The sequence below is a fragment of the Rhinoderma darwinii genome, chromosome 3, assembly GCF_050947455.1.
Source record: "Rhinoderma darwinii isolate aRhiDar2 chromosome 3, aRhiDar2.hap1, whole genome shotgun sequence".
NCBI classification, from domain to species: domain Eukaryota; kingdom Metazoa; phylum Chordata; class Amphibia; order Anura; family Rhinodermatidae; genus Rhinoderma; species Rhinoderma darwinii.
Genome location: NC_134689.1, coordinates 397876007 through 397896806, shown reverse-complemented (window position 1 = coordinate 397896806; position 20800 = coordinate 397876007). Strand labels below are relative to the sequence as shown.

At 41.4% G+C, this 20800-nt stretch overlaps 2 protein-coding genes across 5 annotated transcripts in view; one reads left to right on the top strand and one right to left on the bottom strand.

The window, feature by feature from the left end:
• Positions 1 to 20800, bottom strand: part of ACP5 (acid phosphatase 5, tartrate resistant) — a 189442-nt gene that overhangs the window by 102083 nt on the left and 66559 nt on the right. Inside the window, exon 1 of one of the 4 annotated variants that reach the window (XM_075859044.1) lies at positions 19168 to 19269. The exons of 2 other annotated variants lie outside the window; for them this stretch is intronic. Coding sequence is in view for 1 of the 2 variants with exons in the window: in XM_075859039.1 (XP_075715154.1) it covers positions 15031 to 15057 (27 nt within the window). In the remaining variant the exon portion in view is untranslated. Of the gene's footprint in view, positions 1 to 15030; positions 15115 to 19167; positions 19270 to 20800 lie in introns of those variants that run through there. One more of the 4 variants, XM_075859039.1, reaches the window with a different exon arrangement.
• The window catches only part of LYL1 (LYL1 basic helix-loop-helix family member), a 94523-nt gene that overhangs the window by 59140 nt on the left and 14583 nt on the right, over positions 1 to 20800 (top strand). The gene's annotated exons all lie outside the window — the stretch shown is intronic.

Here is a 20800-nt window from a genome sequence, read left to right as displayed (position 1 = left end):
TTTGTAAGTTCATAAACTACAATGGGTGAAATGATTATACCCTTAAATTGGCCAAACGTGATTCTCAATCCAAGCTGGTTGATTTGTCCAATTCATCCTAATAGACGCAAAACATTAACCTAATGGTGAAACAATTTCATCATATCTAAATATAACTACTATAATACTGCCCCTATGTAAAAGAATATAACTACTATAATACTGCCCCCTATATACAAGAATATAACTACTATAATACTGCTCCCTATGTACAAGACTAGAACTACTATACTGCTCCCTATGTAAAAGAATATAACTACTATAATACTGCTCCTATATACAAGAATATAACTACTATAATACTGCCCCTATGTAAAAGAATATAACTACTATAATACTGCCCCTATGTACAAGAATATAACTACTATAATACTGCTCCTATATACAAGAATATAACTACTATAATACTGCCCCTATGTAAAAGAATATAACTACTATAATACTGCCCCCTATATACAAGAATATAACTACTATAATACTGCTCCCTATGTACAAGACTAGAACTACTATACTGCTCCCTATGTAAAAGAATATAACTACTATAATACTGCTCCTATATACAAGAATATAACTACTATAATACTGCCCCTATGTAAAAGAATATAACTACTATAATACTGCCCCTATGTACAAGAATATAACTACTATAATACTGCTCCTATATACAAGAATATAACTACCATAATACTGCCCCTATGTAAAAGAATATAACTACCATAATACTGCTCCTATATACAAGAATATGACTACTATAATACTGCTCCTATGTACAAGAATATAACTACTATAATACTGCCCCCTATATACAAGAATTTAACTACTATAATACTGCCCCCTATATACAAGAATATAACTACTATAATGCTGCCTCCCTATATACAAGAATATAACTACTATAATACTGCCTCCTATATACAAGAATATAACTACTATAATACTGCCCCTATGTAAAAGAATATAACTACTATAATACTGCCCCTATGTACAAGAATATAACTACTATAATACTGCTCCTATATACAAGAATATAACTACTATAATACTGCCCCTATATACAAGAATATAACTACTATAATACTGCCCCCTATATACAAGAATTTAACTACTATAATACTGCCCCCTATATACAAGAATATAACTACTATAATGCTGCCTCCCTATATACAAGAATATAACTACTATAATACTGCCTCCTATATTCAAGACTATAACTACTATAATACTGCCCCTATATACAACAATATAACTACTATAATACTGCCCCTATGTAAAAGAATATAACTACTATAATACTGCCCCTATGTACAAGAATATAACTACTATAATACTGCTCCTATATACAAGAATATAACTACTATAATACTGCCACTATATACAAGAATATAACTACTATAATACTGCCCCTATATACAAGAATATAACTACTATAATACTGCCCCTATGTAAAAGAATATAACTACTATAATACTGCCCCTATGTAAAAGAATATAACTACTATAATACTGCCCCTATGTACAAGAATATAACTACTATAATACTGCTCCTATATACAAGAATATAACTACTATAATACTGCCCCTATGTAAAAGAATATAACTACTATAATACTGGCCCTATGTAAAAGAATATAACTACTATAATACTGCTCCCTATGTAAAAGAATATAACTACTATAATACTGCCCCATATACAAGAATATAACTACTATAATACTGCCCCTATATACAATAATATAACTACTATAATACTGCCCCCATATACAAGAATATAACTACTATAATACTGCTCCCTATATACAAGAATATAACTACTATACTATCCCTATGTATAAGAATATAACTACTATAATACTGCCCCCTATGAACAAGAACATAACTACTATAAAACTGCCCTCTATGTACAAGAATATAACTACTATAATACTGCTCCTATGTACAAGTATATAACTACTATAATACTGCCCCCTATGTACAAAAATATAACTACTATAATACTGCCCCCTATATACAAGACTATAACTACTATAATACTGCCTCCTATGTATAAGAATATAACTACTATAATACTGCCCCTATGTAAAAGAATATAACTACTATAATACTTCACCCAATGTACGAGGATATAACTACTAAACTGCTGCCCCTATATACAAGAATATAACTACTATAATACTGCTCCTATGTACAAGTATATAACTACTATAATACTGTCCCCTATGTACAAGAATATAACTACTATACTATCCCTATGTATAAGAATATAATTACTATGATACTGCCCCCTATGTACAAGAATATAACTACTATAATACTGCCTCCTATGTACAAGAATATAACTACTATAATACTGCCTCTAATGTATAAGTATATAACTACTTTAATACTGCCCCCTATGTACAAGAATATAACTACTATAATACTGCTCCTATATACAAGAATATAACTACTATAATACTGCCCCTATATACAAGAATATAACTACTATAATACTGCCCCTATATACAAGAATATAACTACTATAATACTTCCCCTATATACAAGAATATAACTGTTAAGGATCTGCCAGGCACAGCTTCTGTATCTACGCCCATAGGTAATCAGTCTGCACCTGCTTCTATATCTGTGAGACTGACTCCATCTTCCACCACTCAGGATGGCAGGCTTAGGAGTGGGAGAGCCTATTACAGCCTGGCCAGACGGATCTAGCTCCCGCCCTCTGTCTATTTATACCTGCCTTTCCTGTTCCTCCTTGCTTGTGATTCTTCTCGTGTGATTTCCTGGCCCTGCTGCAGCTTCTTGATCTATTTGACCCTGCTTCATATTGACCCTGGCTTACTGACTACTCTCCTGCTCTGCGTTTGGTACCTCGTACATTCCTGGTTTGACTCGACTTGTTCACTACTCTCCTGCTCTGCGTTTGGTACCTCGTACACTCCTGGTTTGACTCGGCTCGTTCACCACTCTTGTTGCTCTCTGTGTTGCCGTGGGCAACTGCCCCTTTTCCCTTGCTTCTGTGTACCCTTCTCTGTTTGTCTGTCGTGCACTTATTGAGCGTAGGGACTGTCGCCCAGTTGTACCCCGTCGCCTAGGGCAGGGTCGTTGCAAGTAGGCAGGGACTGAGTGGCGGGTAGATTAGGGCTCACTTGTCTGTTTCCTTACCCCCGTCATTACAATAACTACTATAATATTGCCCCTATGTAAAAGAATATAACTACTATAATACTGCCCCTATGTACAAGAATATAACTACTATAATACTGCTCCTATATACAAGAATATAACTACTATAATACTGCTCCCTATGTACAAGAATATAACTACTATAATACTGCCCCCATATACAAGAATGTAACTACTATAATACTGCCCCTATATACAAGAATATAACTACTATAATACTGCCCCCATATACAAGAATATAACTACTATAATACTGCTCCCTATATACAAGAATATAACTACTATACTATCCCTATGTATAAGTATATAACTACTATAATACTGCCCCCTATGTACAAAAATATAACTACTATAATACTGCCCCCTATATACAAGACTATAACTAATATAATACTGCCTCCTATGTATAAGAATATAACTACTATAATACTGCCCTATGTAAAAGAATATAACTACTATAATACTGCTCCCAATGTACGAGGATATAACTACTATAATGCTGCCCCTATATACAAGAATATAACTACTATAATACTGCTCCTATGTACAAGTATATAACTACTATAATACTGTCCCCTATGTACAAGAATATAACTACTATAATACTGCCCCCTATGTACAAGGATATAACTACTATACTATCCCTATGTATAAGAATATAATTACTATGATACTGCCCCCTATGTACAAGAATATAACTACTATAATACAGTCTCCTATGTACAAGAATATAACTACTATAATACTGCCCCCTATGTACAAGAATATAACTATTATAATACTGCCTCTAATGTATAAGTATATAACTACTTTAATACTGCCCCCTGTGTACAGGAATATAACTACTAGAACATTGCCCCCTATGTACAAGAATATAACTATTATAATACTGCTCCTAAATACAAAAATATAACTACAATAAAACTGGCTCCTATATACAAGAATATAACTACTATAATACTGCCCCCTACATACAAGAATATAACTACTACAATACTGCATCCTATATACAAGAATATAGCTACTATAATACTGCCCCTTACATACAAGAATGCAACTACTATAATACTGCCTCCTATATACAAGAATATAATGACTATAATACTGCCCCCTACATACAAGAATATAACTACTATAATACTGCCCCCTATATACAAGAATGCAACTACTATAATACCACCTCCTATGTACAAGAATATAACTACTATAATAATTCCCTTATGTACAAGAATATAACTGCTATAATACTGAATCCTATGTACACGAATATAACTACTATAACACTGCCCCCTAGGTACAAGAATATAACTACTATAATACTGCCCCCTATGTACGAGAATATAACTACTATAATACAGCTTCTATATATAAAAATATAACTGTAGCGTCCATGGCCGCGGACCGCAGTTCCTACTCACCCCTCGGCGACCACGGCCATGGATCTGTGAGTGCTGGCCGGCATCTCCTTCATAGGAGACGCCAGCACTCACTTCCGCTCCGCACTGTCCCGTAGGGTGTGCGGGCATGCTTATGCCCGGCCTTAAAGGGCCAGTGCACGCACATGATTTTTAAAAAAAAATTAGCCCCAATCACTCTGGACTATTTAAGGGGCCCTGCCCCTTCATTCCCTGCCTGAGCGTTGTTAGTAATTCCCATGTTAGTCTTTGCAAATGGTCCCTCAGTGTTATCCTGTTCCCAGTGTTCCCGTGCCTTGCTACCTGTATCCTGTGCCGTTCTTTGTTTCTGAGACTGTCTAGTGTTAGAGTTGTGCCCTGCTGTACCTACTGCCATCTGGCGCAACCTGCTGCACCTGCTGTCGTCCACCATATCTGGAGCAACCTGCTCCATCCGTGCTAAAGCCTCTGCCACTGTCTGGACTATTCAGGTACCCTTGCACTGGACTTTGTATTGATTGGGTGCTCTGTTGTTTGGCCAGTTGCCTCCCCGCTACGGCGATGCGGCCTAGTGGGTCCACATACCCAAAGATCGTGACAGTACGCGCATGGCATGGAACCCGCTGGTCAACCCAAGACCTTGACGATGACACAAGCCATGCAGGCAGACATGCAAGACCTTCAGTCACGACAAGACCAACTCCTCCTGGCGATGAACGCCATTGCACATCGGCTGGAAGCCACAGTCATCACAGCACCTATTCCTGCTGTTCCTCCTGCTACACCTCCTGTGAGCACTAGTGCCGATCCCCGATGCTCCCTGCTACTACCTCCTTGCTATGACGGAGACACGAGGTCCTACACAGGATTTCTGAACTAGTGCCAGATCCACTTCAGACTACGCGCAAAGGCCTTCTCCTCTGACGCAAGGATCGCCTTCATAATCTCTCTCCTTACTGGCAAAGCCCTGGCATGGGTGAATCTCTTTGGGAACATCAGGGACCAGAGACCCGTGACTTGCAGTAAATTTTACGGACCTTCCATTCTATATTTGAAGAACCTGGGAGAGTTTCTTCCGCTGCTGCATCCCTGTTGATCCTACACCAGGGAGACACCTCCATGGGCGAGTATGCCGTTCCGTTCTGTACTCTGGCTGCAGAACTAACCTGGAACAACGAGGCCTTGGTGGCTACATTCTGGCAGGGACTGTCTTCTGCGGTAAAGAAGAGCTTGCCACTCGCGATCTACCACCTACCCTGGATGATCTCATTCTACTAGCCACCCGGGTTGACATTAGGATCCGGGAGCATTCCCAAGAGATTCACCGGGAGAGGGGATTTGCTAGGCTGGCTTTTACTTTCCAGCAATCCCTACTGTCCTCTTCATTCATACTACCAGAGGAGCCTATGCAGGAGGACCAGGCCAAATTGTCTACCCAAGAGAAACAACGCAGATGCACTTCAGGACTCTGTCTGTATTGCAGCCTCGGAGGCCATGTTGTGCATTTGTGTCCCCAGAAGCCAAAGAGACCCCAGTGCCTAGGATTGGTTGGAGAGACAACCCTAGGCGGAATGGCACTAAATTAAAAATTCTCTTCTAAACTGACCTTTCTTGTGACCATAGTGTCCGGCGAGAATACACACCGGGTTTCTGCCTATCTGGACTCAGGATCCGTGGAAAACTTCATCCTAGTGGATCATCTTAAGTTGCCCACCGTTTCTTTGGAGACATCTTTGGTTGTTGCCACGGTGAATGGCCTTTCTCTGCCCGATCCAATCGTGTCTGAAACCAAGCCACTGAGGCTCCAAGTTGGAGTCATTCATACTGAACTGATTACCTTTCTAGGCTTGCCATCAATCCGGTTCTACTGGGCCTGCCTGGGCTCCGGCTGCATGCTCCTGTCCTGGATTGGAGTTCCGGAGAGGTTCTCCAATGGGGCCCCAAATGCTCCCACCGCTGCCTGTTACATATCCATCCCATCCAGCCTTCTCTGCCTCAGTCATTAGCGGGATTGCTTACTAATTTTTTTCAAATTGCAGACGTCTTTAGCAAAAAGGAGGCTGAGATGCTTCCTCCACACAAGTTTTACGACTGTGCGATTGAACTGGTTCCAAATGCTTCTCTTCCTCGTGAATGGGTATATTCTCTCTCCTTACCAGAGACTCAATCCATGTCGCCCTATATCAAGGAGAATCTGGAGAGGGGTTTCATAAGAAATCTTCTTCCCCGGCCGGGGCCGGGTTCTTCTTCGTTAAAAAGAAAGACCTTGCACTGACTACCATGGTCTCAACCAGATCATGGTCAAGAACAAATACCCATTGCCACTAATATCCAAACTGTTCGACCATATACGAGGAGCCAGGATTTTTTTGAATCTTGACTTGCGTAGGGCTTACAATTTGATCCGAATCCGTCAAGGTGACGAGTGGAAGATGGCATTCAACACTCGAGACAGGAAATACGAATACCTGGTGATGCCTTTCGGTCTATGTAACGCTCCCGGAATTCGTCAATGATATCTTCTATGTATGTGTTGTGGTTTATCTCTATGACATTTTGATTTTCTCTCCAGATAAGACGACTCATCGGAGGCATGTTCGTCAAGTTCTACAGCGATTAACGGAGAATCGTCTGTATGCCAAGCTGGGGAAGTGCGTCTTTGAAAAAAATTCTCTGCACTTCCGGGGCTACATCGTTTCGGATCAAGGCCTCAAGATGGACCCTGAGAAGGTAGCGTCTATCCTGGAATGGTCACGTCCTCAGGGCCTGCGGTCCATACAGCGTTTCCTGGGATTCACCAACTTCTACCGGCAGTTTATCCCAAACTTCTCATCATTGACGGCTCCCATCTCTACCCTTACCAAGAAGGGTGTGAACGCCAAGGTGTGGACTCCAGAGGCAGAATCTGCATTTATTAACCCCAAAAAAACCTTCACTTAAACCTCGATCCTTCATCATCCTGACGTGTCTCGGCAATTCTCATTGGAGGTGGATGCTTCTTCTGTTGGCGCAGGTGCACTTCTGTTCCAGAGGAGCTCCAAAGGAAAGGCAGTAGTATGTGGCTATTACTCGACTTTTTTCCTCTGCAGAGCGCAACTACTCTATTGGGGATCGGGAGCTACTGGCCATCAAATTGGCTCTGGAGGAGTGGAGACATCTGCTAGAGGGCGCAGATTCCCCATCCTGATATACACTGACCACAGGAACCTCATCTGTGTCCAGTCGGCTCAACGACTAAACCCCTGTCAAACCAGGTGGTCACTGTTCTTCACCCGTTTCCAATTTGTGCTCCACTACCGTTCCGCTGACAAAAATGTGAGGGCCGATGCCCTATCCAGGTAATTTTAGACGGATGATACGGTGGAGTCCCTTCAAAGTTGCATAGACCCGTCCTGCCAATCCTTTGCAAGTTAGAGACATTCCTCCAGGGAGGACTTTTGTTCGGTTGGCAGACAGAAGAATTCTCCGCTGGGGACACAGCTCTAAACTGGCTGGGCACGCTGGTGTTCGTAAGACCCGAGACCTGATTACTCGTCATTTCTGGTGGCCCACACTACCCAAAGATGTTGTGGACTATGCCTCTTCCTGAACAGTGTGCTTCTAACAAGGTTGCTCACTCCAAGCCTGCTGGCCTGCTACAACCTCTGCCTGTACCCAATGCCCCCTGGCAGCACATTGCGATGGGCTTTGTCACAGACCTTCCTCCCTCAGCAGGATGCAACACTGTCTTGGTGGTGGTGGACCGGTTCTCGAAGATGGTACATTTTATCCCGCTGACCGGCCCTCCTTCTGTTCCTCGACTGGCAAATCTCTTTATCCAGCACATCTTCCGTTTGCATGGCTTGCCCCTTCACATCGTGTGTAATCGGGGGGTTCAGTTCACCTCAAAATTCTGGAGAGACCTCTGTAGACTCCTGGATTTGAAAATGGACTTTTCCTCAGCTTATCACCCCCAGTCCAATGGTCAAGTAGAGAGGATTAACCAGATCATGGAGAATTATCTCCGCTACTTCATCTCCACGCAGCATGATGACTGGGTACAGCTCCTTCCGTGGGCCGAGTTCTCATACAACAATCACACAAGTGAGTCCACCACTTCCACACCATTCCACATTGTGTACGGTCAACATCCTAGAATCCCTCTTCCTGTATCGGCTACATCTCTGGTACCCTCTGCTGACTCTGCAGGTCGGGAGTCGAACCCCGACCTATCAGCTCCAGCAGACAGTGGTATTAACCCTCCCCTCCTCTTCGGCTGCAGTGGAGGTTCTGACTCCATCCAGGGTCGGGATCTTGTGCGCAGCGCATAGCGTTGTGACGTCATGCGCTGCGCAGTGCTGTGACGTCAGGACCTCCGATGCGCTCCGGAACAAGGAAGGTAAGTACTGTCAATTACTACAGTAACAGGGGCCCGTGTAGGTTATTACTATGTTACTATAGTAACAATTCAGTGATGTAGTGCGGGGGGCCGCGGGCCCCCTGGCTTCGGAGCCGGGACGCAATTGCGACCGCTGCGACCACTATAGTTACGTATATACGTACATATATAGTTATATGTTAGTACAAGGATACTTACTGCTGGGGCCCTGTATCTAAGTCTATCATGTGTGATACAGTCTGCTGGGGCCATGTATCTAAGCCCATCACGTGTGATACTGTCTGCTGAGACAATGCACCCAATTCTATCCAGCGGTGTGGCTATAGGAGCCTTAGTCTTATAGATATGCTATCTCCGATATGTATGTAAAAGGGTATTTATTTTTCAGGAGGGATAAATTTATGTCTCGGGGCTTGTGCCCATGATCTTTTAAGAGTCTAGCAACTTCCCTGGTGCAGTTAGAAATGTTGTGTCTAAGGCTTTTTTCATATCTGCGCTATGAGTTCAGTTTTTCTGTTCGTCATAGAAGCAGAAAAACTGAATTGAATGCTGTGGCGGACCCCGTTGACTTTAATGGGTTTAATTGGGTTTCCATCATGATGTCCATGATTTTATGAGAAAAAAGAGTGCAGCATGCAGGGCTATTTTTCTGGAATTTGCAACGGAGTGTGAACGCAGCATAACCTGCATATTTTTGGTCTTATTATGCTTTTGTGTGGCTTGTATAAGTGTATTCGTTTTCCTTGTATGCTTTGTAAATGCAGTCCTATCTTTGTGTGATGTTTGTCCTTACTTTAACCCAGGAATTCCCCTAAACCAGAATAGTAGCACTACTTTTTATGTAAATATGAATAAACCAGTACCATTTTGCAGTTTGGATCACAGTACAGTCTAGCGATAGGAGTCTCTTTTCCTGGAGGACCTGCCCTGTTCTGCATTACACAGACAGCCCATTGATATGAATGGGCATTGTGTAATGCCTTATTTGCCCTGTGGAGGCACTGCAGGGAAATTGAACACTTACTGCCAGGTTTCCCACCAGATTACAGCTGATCGCTGGGGGTCCCAGCAGGGGTATAATTTAATGATCAACGGACCTTTCTAACAAGTAGGGCTTGTCCAAAGAGGACAACCCCTTTAACATACGACAATACTTCCCAATGCACAGGTCTGCTGTAACATCATCTTGTGCTTGGACGCCTTTAGATAGTAAGCTCTTAGCTCATTTTCAGAAGTGTTTCGCTGGTGTGGAATATGAATAAAACAGATTTATGTGCTTGGATGGTGCAGAACTCAATGTAATAAGAGAAATCTCTGTAAATAGCAATAATTATCTTTGCAAATAAAGCAAAATACAAATAATAAGACAAATGTATGAAAATTCCCAGTTGTTATGGAATGGAGGGAGGGATTTAAGGGATTGTTCTTATCAGTCTGGACAGACCGGACCCCTGTCTCTTATCTATAGACCCAGACTTCCTCTGACCAAGGAGAGAAGGAAACACCCCCCCCCCCTCCCCATGTACTGGTCTTCCCTAACCTTCCCTCCCCTTACTGTAGACTAACTCCACCTTTCCAGTTGCAAAGTGGATTGTACACTTACAGAGATCATGAACAAAAATGTAGCTAGACCCCCATAAACTTGCTGTAGAAGACACCCCACCCACCCGATTAATTGGAGATGAATTCTAACTCCAACCCGTGAGAGAAAGGAGGATCATGTAATTTTTTGCCTGTAGTGTGTGTGTCGTGACACGGGTAAGTCTGTGGGTTCACCCACGTGTCTGTAGCTTTCTCTCCCCTTAAAATGTTCTATCTATCTATCTATCTATCTATCTATCAAATTGGTATATAATATCTATCTCATATGTATCTCTTTATCTATTTTGCTTCTATCTACATTTTAATCACCTATGAATCTTTATTTTTATGATCTTTTTTATCTGTCTATCTATCTATCTATCTATCTATCTATCTATCTATTTTCCATAAATATCTCTCATCTATTTTACCCTTTGGTATAATTACCTATATTTCTATCTTTTAGTAATGATCTAATATGTATTTAATCTATAACTTTCTGCATTCCAGAATTATCTAATTTCCATTATCTGTATTTGGTCTATCTATTCTTTTTTTTATTATTTTATCATTCTGGTGTGTGATAAGATCTTTATACCTACTCGTCATATGTTTATACTCTACATGGTTTACGTGTTGGTGTACTGGATGTACAGTAATTGAAATCAGAATATCAGAAAGATTGCAGCATGTGTCAACCTCCCAAAATCTATTCTTAGTGGAAAGGAGAACTGCGAGAAAGGAAGTTAGATGTGTGCAGAGAATTAACCACTTCACACACCCTTCAGACCGACACTAACCCTGTACACAACCATCACAGTCCGACAGTGCGGATGCTGCCAGTGGCTGACACACGTACGTTTCTCCATGTTATATCTGTATACTGGGCTTGTTTTTTATGTTTATTTACATAACAGCAACATGGTACACAGAGCTATATAATAAAGCTAAAAAGAAAATAAATACAGTAAAATTATTTTAGGCCAGGATCACACACGCAGTTTTGATGCAGTTTTTCATGCCGTTTTTTTAGCCAAACACTGGGTTGGACACAAAAGGAAGGAGACGCATCAGTCTTTTCTTTATACCGTAATTTCCTTTCAGATCCACTCCTGGCTTTGCCTTATCAGACTGAGCCAAAAACTGCACGAAAATTGTGTGTCTTATCCAAGCCTTAGCTCTCCTTCACACACACACACACACACACACGCACGCACGCACGCACGCACACACACACACACACACACACACTTTGTGTGTGCCATTTTTCTGTCTAAAAGAAACGCCACGTTTTTTGTGGCATTTTTTTTCAAAATAGTGCGTTTTAGTACATGCATTTACTTTAGGTTGTATTTCAGAAGCAACGCAAATGAAAACGCCATAAAAAAACGTAACACACATTGGCTCTTGCGTTTTACTAAAGATATAAGAAAAACCTATGGAGGTTTATGGGACAAAAACGCCACTAAATGATGCAAAAAAACCACGAAATCCAGGCTTGCTGCAATTTTGGTGAAATGCCACTGACCCAAATAAACGCAAGTTAAAATAAAAAAAATCATAACTTATCTTAAAACTAAAGCCATGTTTATATCTTCCCATCAACTTCAAGCTAAGATCTGGCCAGGAAAAACCGCCACTAAAAACATGGCGGTTTTTCTAAAATCGCGGTGTGTGAATTCAGCCTTAGGCCGGGATCACACACACAGTTTTGATGCAGTTTTTGGCTCCGTTTTTTTATTCAAAGCCAGACGTGGATCCAAAAGAAAGTAAGGATAAGGAAAAGGCTAATGCATCTCCTTTCTTTTGTGTACCCTTCTGATCCAAAAACTGGCACCTATAAGATTCTGTTCGTGTCGGATTTAAAAAATTTTACTGTAGTATAAAAAGTAACAAATACTACATAAGAGTGAAATAAAGGCGTAGCATAATCCTTGAAGTAGACGCAGGACTGAGACAATAGGTGGAAGTGCTAGTCACACGTGGGGACTGAAGCGATCGTCTTGCATTACATACAAATAGTAAACATGGTATAATGCTTTCTTTTTCGGTGACGTCCCTGTCCTAGCAGAGAGAATCATACAGTTTTTACCGGTAGAACATAACATCTAAGGCTGGGTTCACACCTGCGTTGGTGTGTTCCATTGTTCTGCTCCGTCAGAGGAGCAGAACAAGGGAGTAACGGGGTCGATGGTTCCGTTGTACAACTGAAGCCTCTGGTTGCCGACTGAAGTCATTGACTGTAATAGGTTCCGTCGGGGTGTCCATGATTTTACCGGACACTGCGCTATCGTCTCTGGTATACTCCGGTAAACCCTGCTGGATCTGCGACGGAGGCCTCTAATGGAGCCTCCGACGCAGATGTGAACAAGGCCTAAATTGCATGCAGCCAGGCCTACGATCGCTCGTCCTCATACATTTCTATCATGCCGGCAGCACGTGCTGACAGCAGATGTGCTGCCGACAACGATAATATTTTCAGCTGCGTAAGCGATACAATCAGTCGATGAACGAGCGGTCTGTGAATGCTCGTTTACCCCATAATTAGCCCATGTAAATAGGCCTTTAGGCCACGACTGGCAGATTTGTTTAAAATCCCATTCACACGTGGAAGACTTTTCCGCTGCGGATTTGAGGGCATGCTTTTCACTATAGATACCACTCTGAGGCCTCATTCACATGGCTGTATTTTGGATTTGTGTTGTAGGGCTCCATAATAGATCATGCATACCTCTGTGTGCCTCTAATATTCTCTTTATCAAATTTCAGAATCTACAAGTAAAACAAATCTTGCCGTGCTCTATCACTCGCAGTATTACGGAGGTTCTCCGCTAGGAGCATTGCAGCGCCTCACCATACGGCAGCAACTGTAAGGGATCTGTGCAAATGTTGTGTACATGGACCCTAAGGTCTTGTTTGCACACAGGCTAGCAGAGGCGTTAAAGGGGTTATGTCAGGACCAAAAATGATTAGCAGTGTAGTCCCTGCAGTATGTGAGGACACTCGCTAATATACATTTTGGTTCCCTGTCGCGCTGATTCTGAGATTTTCATAGCGATGCTGGGGGACCGGAAGTCTAGTTGCACAGCGTTCTCTGATGATGTTACGACTCCTCGTCATGTGACCGGCCCCGCTGTACTCCATGTACAAGCAGGAGCAGTAGTGCAGCGAGGATATCAGGATCAGTCACATGACGAAGAGTCGTAACATCATCAGAGAAGACTGTGCAACTAGACATCCGGTCCTCCGGGAGCGCTATAAAAATCTATGAAAATCTCAGAATCAGCGCGACGAGGGACCGGAATGTATATTAGCGAGTGCACTCACATACTGCAGAGACTACACTGCTAATAATTTTTGGTCCACACATAACCCCTTTAATCCCTCTCCTCTCTGTGTCGTATATGTACATGGCTGGCAGCTGGAACTGAACTTCCATCGCGTATATTTACAACACTGTTAACATAGAAGTACAGCAGTTGTACCCACGCAATCACCTGCATGCTCCCTTTGTCAAGGCGTTCCCCAGGTTCCCCAAGTTTTTTAGTGACAGACCTTAGGCATTTTGTATGCACAGAGCAGTCTATATACTGAGATTTCTTTGCATAATAATAGGAAAAAATTATAATTGGTAAAGTTACATAAAGTAAAGTAAAAAAAAAAAGTAAAAAGAAAAAGCGCTATTATTTCAAAAAAATAAATAAATTATTAACCCCCTTAAGTACGCAGCTATTTTGGGACTTGCGGATGCAGTGATTTTTGGGTTTTTTCATCACTGCATTCCGAGAGACCAACTTTTTTTATTTTTACAACAACAAAGCTGTGCAAGGGCTTGTTTTTGGAAAACACAAGTTGTTTTTTTTATAAAATGGGAAAAAAACGGCAATTCCACCATTGTTTTTGGGGTTTTTTCTAAACTGCGTTCACGTGTGGTATTAATGAGATAATAGCTTTATTTGGGGATCGATACAATAACGGTGATACCAAATTTATAACGTGTTTTTTTTTATATCCATGAGGTTATACAGAGCGTCATGAGGGCTGTAGTTTTCATGTGTCGTTTTTTTTTAATATTTGTACTTTTTTCCTTAATAATGCATTTTGTAAGGGGGAAAAAGTTTTTTGTTATTTTTTTAGTTTGGATTTTTTTTTCTAAACATTTTATGAAACATTTTTTTTTACTTTTTTTAGTTCCACTATGGGACTTGGACATGTAATTGCTTTAATAATATACTGCACTACTTATGTAGCGCAGTGTATTATGCCTATGTCAAAGAAGGCATATACAGATGGCAGACCTTCTTTAGGCACCCTTCTGCCATGGAAAACCATCGGCACCCAGGGGCCCCTCCCTCTGTCTAACCATTTTGACAGGGGTTAAAAAGCCAGGATAGGCCATTGCGGCAGAGTATCAGCTATAATATGGAGCTTACACCTGCTGTGAACAGTGCAGGCATACCTTTACGGCACTTGTCACTAAGTACATAGTGCCAGCGATGGTGCCAAGGTGTTAAATCAAAGTCAAAAACTTGTATGTATTTGGTATCACCCTAATCATAACAACCTATAAAACAAAGATAACATATTATTTATAGTTTACAGTTCACGACATTAGTAAAAAAAAAAAAAACGATGGTACAATTGATAATTTTTTGCATTCGGCTAAACAGATAAAAAAATAAATACGCCTTTTAAGCTGCCCTGTCTGAGGGCTAAATAATGTAGGGACAGACATTGATTTAGGCCTTATTTACACGAACGTGTTAAACGTCCGTGGGACGGCCGTTGAAACAGCGGTCGTCCCACGGACCTATGTAATTCAATGTGGCCGTTCACACAGCCGATGTTTCAAGGGACCGTGTGAAGGGTCCGTGCGAAAATAGGACATGTCCGTTCTTTTCGCGCATCACGCATCACTCCATAGACTCTCAACTATGGTGGATGCGTGACATCGCGTCCCGCAGCGCCGAGCACGGATGCACCTCGGACGTGAAAATCGGCAGTTCGTGTAAATAAGGCCTAAGTCTGTTACTTAGTCGGTAATTTGCAGTAGTCCAATGATATGTATGATATTCACCCCACCCCCCCACCTTTCAGCCACTGATTGAACACATTCCTCCCTCTACACATTAAGGCCACGTTCAGACGTGGCAGAAATTTTTCATTGCAAATTTTGCTGCAAATTCATGGCAATTCTGCAACGAATCTGCCAAATTTGCATAACGAACAGTTAATTCAGACGTGGCGGATTTTATAGCAGAATTGCAGCAGTTTTCAGCCTTTGCTTTGCAAAGGCTGAAATCCGAAGCGAAAATACGCTGCTTCTCCGCAACAAACTGCATGCTGCGGAGTGTAAATTCTGCACCACAACCTAAATTACGCACTGTTATTTTCCGCAACGTCTAAACTAAGTTACCTAAGAAGCTATAGAAACCAAAGGAAAAAAAGGCTGCTGCGGATTTCCACTACGGCCTGTCTGCAGTGGAATTCTGCCACGTCTGAACATGCCCTGAGGGTGCGTTCACACGTAGCGTACTTGTAAACCTATGCTGTGGAAAACGTTACAATGTATGCTTATGGGAAAAAATATTCCGCAACGCAAGAAGTAGAGAGTTCTGTCTGCAGTGCAGAATATGTTTCCCATAGGGATACATTGTTGTTTCCGCAGAATATTTTTATGCAGCGTAAATGCAATGCAAGTATTCCACGTGTGAGCTTACCCTAAGGCCGAGTTCCCACGGAGCATAAAAATCACGCAGCGTATCCGACCTGGAACATGCAGCACCTTCCATCCAAAAAAAAAAGAAATCGCACCACATTGTGAATTTCCGCTGCAAAAAGCAGTGCTTGAAAATCACGAAACCCGTCGATACTTACCCCTCCCCGCGCGTAGTCCGGCCTCCTAAGATGACGTTGCAGGCCATGTGTCGCTGCAGCCTATGATTGGCTGCAGCGGTCACATGGGATGAAACATCATCCAAGGAGGCCGGACTGCAGGAAGAAGGATAAGTATGATTTATTTTTGTTGCGGATTTTGCGACGTAATTGCTGCGAATATGCCACAAATGTTGCACACTTGGCTTTCTGTTGCGGGATTTGCATCCCCATTGAATTCAATGGGGAAAACACGCAACAAAATATCAACAAAAACGCAGCATAAATTTACATGCTCAAAGGGAAGGGAAGGGAAGGAAAGAAGGCTGGCACTGCCCTAATTCAGACACAATGTTGCCCCCGCATAGAGATCCTTTCCGGCATAAAACTGTGGAGTCAGATTTCAAATTGTTGCCCACGGGGTGCTCATCGACAGAAACAGCACGCTGTATAGTATGTATAGAAGATAGAAAATCGAGGCACTCACCGTTTGTGGCAATAAAACTTCTTTATTGATAACGATCTCGGTTTATTTGGTGTGGAATGAACCTACGGCCATTTCGCGCTACACGCGCTTTGTCAAGGCCCTTGCGTCACTTCCTCTTTGCTCCTTATATCTCTTGCTCTACATGAGCTTACATAATGAACTTTATAATAAAGGCAGCAAAACGGTACAAATTGTAAAACAAGAAATTGTACAATATAACAGAAATATACTGTGCACATCAAATACAGAAGAAGTTTATACAATGTTTATATTAAGAAGGAACTAAGATCATTACGGTCATTAAGACCGAGCGGTCCTAGTGCCTTAAAAGAGTAAATAAAAAGAGTCAACGATCCCTATTTCAATCAAAACGAAAACATAAAAATATAAATAAGGATAGTAAGCGATTTGTATTATCTTTTGGTTTCAGTCCTATGAGTGACGTTATATGTTCTAGTATTTGCAACAATTGGCACCTGGTTCGGAACGATCCGTTGCTAGCGGAGGTTGCAACCAGATGTCCAATTGTATCTTTTTGTAGTTGTCAAAATCTGAGGGATGTATTAGTTGAGGGCCGTTTCACATCTAATACAGAAACAGGAGGTTGGTTATCAACAGTAGCGCCGAAAGGCAATTATAGATGTGGTCAGGTCGGCCGCATTTCCCGGACTGAACACAGTGCAGGGAGCCGGGCTCCTAGCATCGTCGTTATCTAGGACGCTAGGAGTCCCTGCCTCTCCGTGGAACTACTGTCCCGTACTGAAAACATGTTTTCAGTACGGGACAGTTTTCCCGCAGCGAGGCAGGGACTCCTAGCGCCATAGATAACGATGACGATAAGAGTCCGGCTCCCTGTAGTGTGCTCAGTCCGGGAAATGCGGCCGACCTGCGGACCGTATATCACGTACTGAACACGCTCGTGTGAATCCGGCCTAAATCAGTCCCCTCAGGGGGAGAGAGACACCAAACTTTATTGCGAAAAGAGGGCGAGGTTATTTTAAAAACTGAGGCACTAGGACCGCTCGGTCTTAATGACCGTAACGATCTTAGTTCCTTCGTCATATAAACATTGTTTAAACTTCTTCTGTATTTGATGTGCACAGTATATTTCTGTTATATTGTACAATTTGTTGTTTTACATTGTGTACCTTTTTGCTGCCTTTATTATAAAGGTCATTATGTAAGCTCATGTAGAGCAAGAGATATAAGGAGCAAAGAGGAAGTGACGCAAGGGCCTTGACAAAGCGCGTGTAGCGCGAAACGGCCATAAGTTCATTCCACACCAAATAGACCAAGATCGTTATCAATAAATACGTTTTATTTAGACGGTGAGTGCCTCGAATTTCTATCTTCTATACATAAATTGACATGCTGCAGAATTAAATTCTGCACCGCAGTTCAATTCATAAATGTTTACTCTGCGTTTTTTTTCTGCAGTGTGGGCATGAAATTTTCAAAATCTCCTCCACTTTGCTGCTACTGTAAATGCTGCAGAATTTCCGTAACAGAAAATCTGCAGCGGAATCTAAAAAAAAACGCAGATAAATCCGTCACAGAAATCTGCAGAAAAAGTGCATTATTGCTGCAGAAATGCAGCGGTTTTTCCTGTGAATTTAATGTTAAATATTGATTATAGCAAAGTATATATAAACCTGCGGATTTCCAACGTTTTTTTTACTGCGTTTCCGCTACGTAAACACTGTAAGAACCACAACAGAACAAATCTGTTGCAGAATTTCTGCTCCCCATTGATGTCTATGGGCCACTCGCGCAGCATCTCCGCAAAGAACCCGCGGCGTAAATTGATATGCTGCGGAATTGAATGTTTAGCCCTTATTGTACCCCAAAATTCTGCAATAAAAATACATCTCGGAACAAAAGAAATACCTCGCAACAACATTCAATAAAAGAAACATTGGTCTAAAAAATTCACGTGCAATATATTATATGTTTTTGCTATAACTTTCGTTTTAGAGTTGAAATTAAAAGAGAAAAAGCTGCAGAAAATGCCTCAGCTCGAGAAAGCTGCAATTTAATAAAAAACCGAACTTCTCTAAAATGAAATCATATTTTCCAATTCATTCACAAGTAACATCTGGACCCTCTGCTTATTCTCATTAAAAATGCACAAAAACAACACCCAATATCCAAGGTGCGAACCTGCTTTAAAAATGGTTGTGCAGAATTATTGAATATTCCAGCAGGGAAGATGATGACCTTTTCTAATATACTTACATTAGTGAGAAACTGTTTTGAATCTAATACATTTTTTTCAAATTTTAAAATAATTTATACTTCTTTTTCTCTAGATAGCTGTAAGGGATATGTCCACCTTTGCAGGAAATTTGTTATTGCTCCAGCGCATCTAAAATAAAAACAAAGCAATTTTGCTACTATACTTGATTAAAAATCTCTACGGTTTCGTGCATACCTATGAGTCTCCATGGCTACAGACTACAAACACATTGTAGTCTGATCCTGCAATCACGTGTTTTTCTCTTCCATATGCCTCCTCTTCTTCTTGCTAACCTACACACAGTAGAAGGGGGGTTGGGGTACAAAGATGGAAGTACTCTTTAACCCCTTAACGAGACCAGCTAAATTTTTCTATTTTTACCTCTCTGCTTTCAGCGGCCATATCTTTTTTATTTTTTAATTGACGTGGCCGTATGAGGCCTTGTTTTATGCGGGAGAAGTTGTATTATTTTCTTTCCGCAGTTTGGGGGTAAAAAAATATATATATTTTTACAGCGTGCATATAGGAAAAAGCAATTCTCGGCATCATTTTTCTTGTTTATTTTTATCCCGTTCAAGTTTCACGCTAAATAACCTGTTAGATTAATTCTTCAGGTTATCACGATCGATTAGATACCTACTATGTGTAGGATTTTTGTTTTTATTTAATGTAGGAGCAATAAAATATATTTTATGCAGAATATGACTTTTTTTTGGGGGGGGGGGATATTTTTTTTAATTTTATCTTGTTTTGTTACTTTTTTTAATTCTATTAAGGGAGAACTTTACTTACAACTTTATTTGTTACTTTTAATGTATTAGCATACTCCTGTATGCTAATACATTACACTGTGTCACTATGACACAGGCTGCTGTTAGGGCAACACATAGTGTGCCCTAACAGCAGGCAAACTGAACAGACAGTCCTGGGGTCCTTTCTAGGTCCCCAGGGCTGACTGCAGAGGGATTCCCCGGTCTTTGATCACATCACCGGGTTCCCGATGACGCGATCAAAGTGGGGAGTTCCCTTTGATCATGCCGCGGTCACGGACTGTTTTCAGACCCCAGCTGTATTTAGAAGGCTGCTCTAAGATCAGGAGCTGTAAGTTACAGCTCCTGCTTAGAGGATGAGCTCTCATCAGCCTCTTCTACAGCGATGCCAAAAGATGTCGCTGTAGACGAAGCACCTGCACCGCCTGCCTTCAAAAGACAGTGGGCGGTCATTAATAGGTTAAATTGACTAAAATTATATAGAGGAATACTTCTTTTGCAGCAATTACTGCATTGCAGATGTTGACTTTCTAGTTGTCAGTTTGTGAAGTTATTCAGGGGACATTTCATCCCATGACTTCTGTAGTTCTTCCCAGGGGTGTGACTGGTTTGTGGGGCAATTTCCCTTGGCTTTCAGCTGGTCATATAAATTAGATGTCGGACTATAAAGGACCATTTACACTCGCAGATATTCATATTAGCGATCTTCGATACGATTGCTGTGGGCGATTGAATAGCGATTCCAGACAAGTATTTACACACGTTTTCGTTTCGATAATCGGCCTTTTTAATAATGTCACATATCTGCTATGAATCACAGGACTCATGTTTACATACCACAATGTCAGAACGACCAAGGATT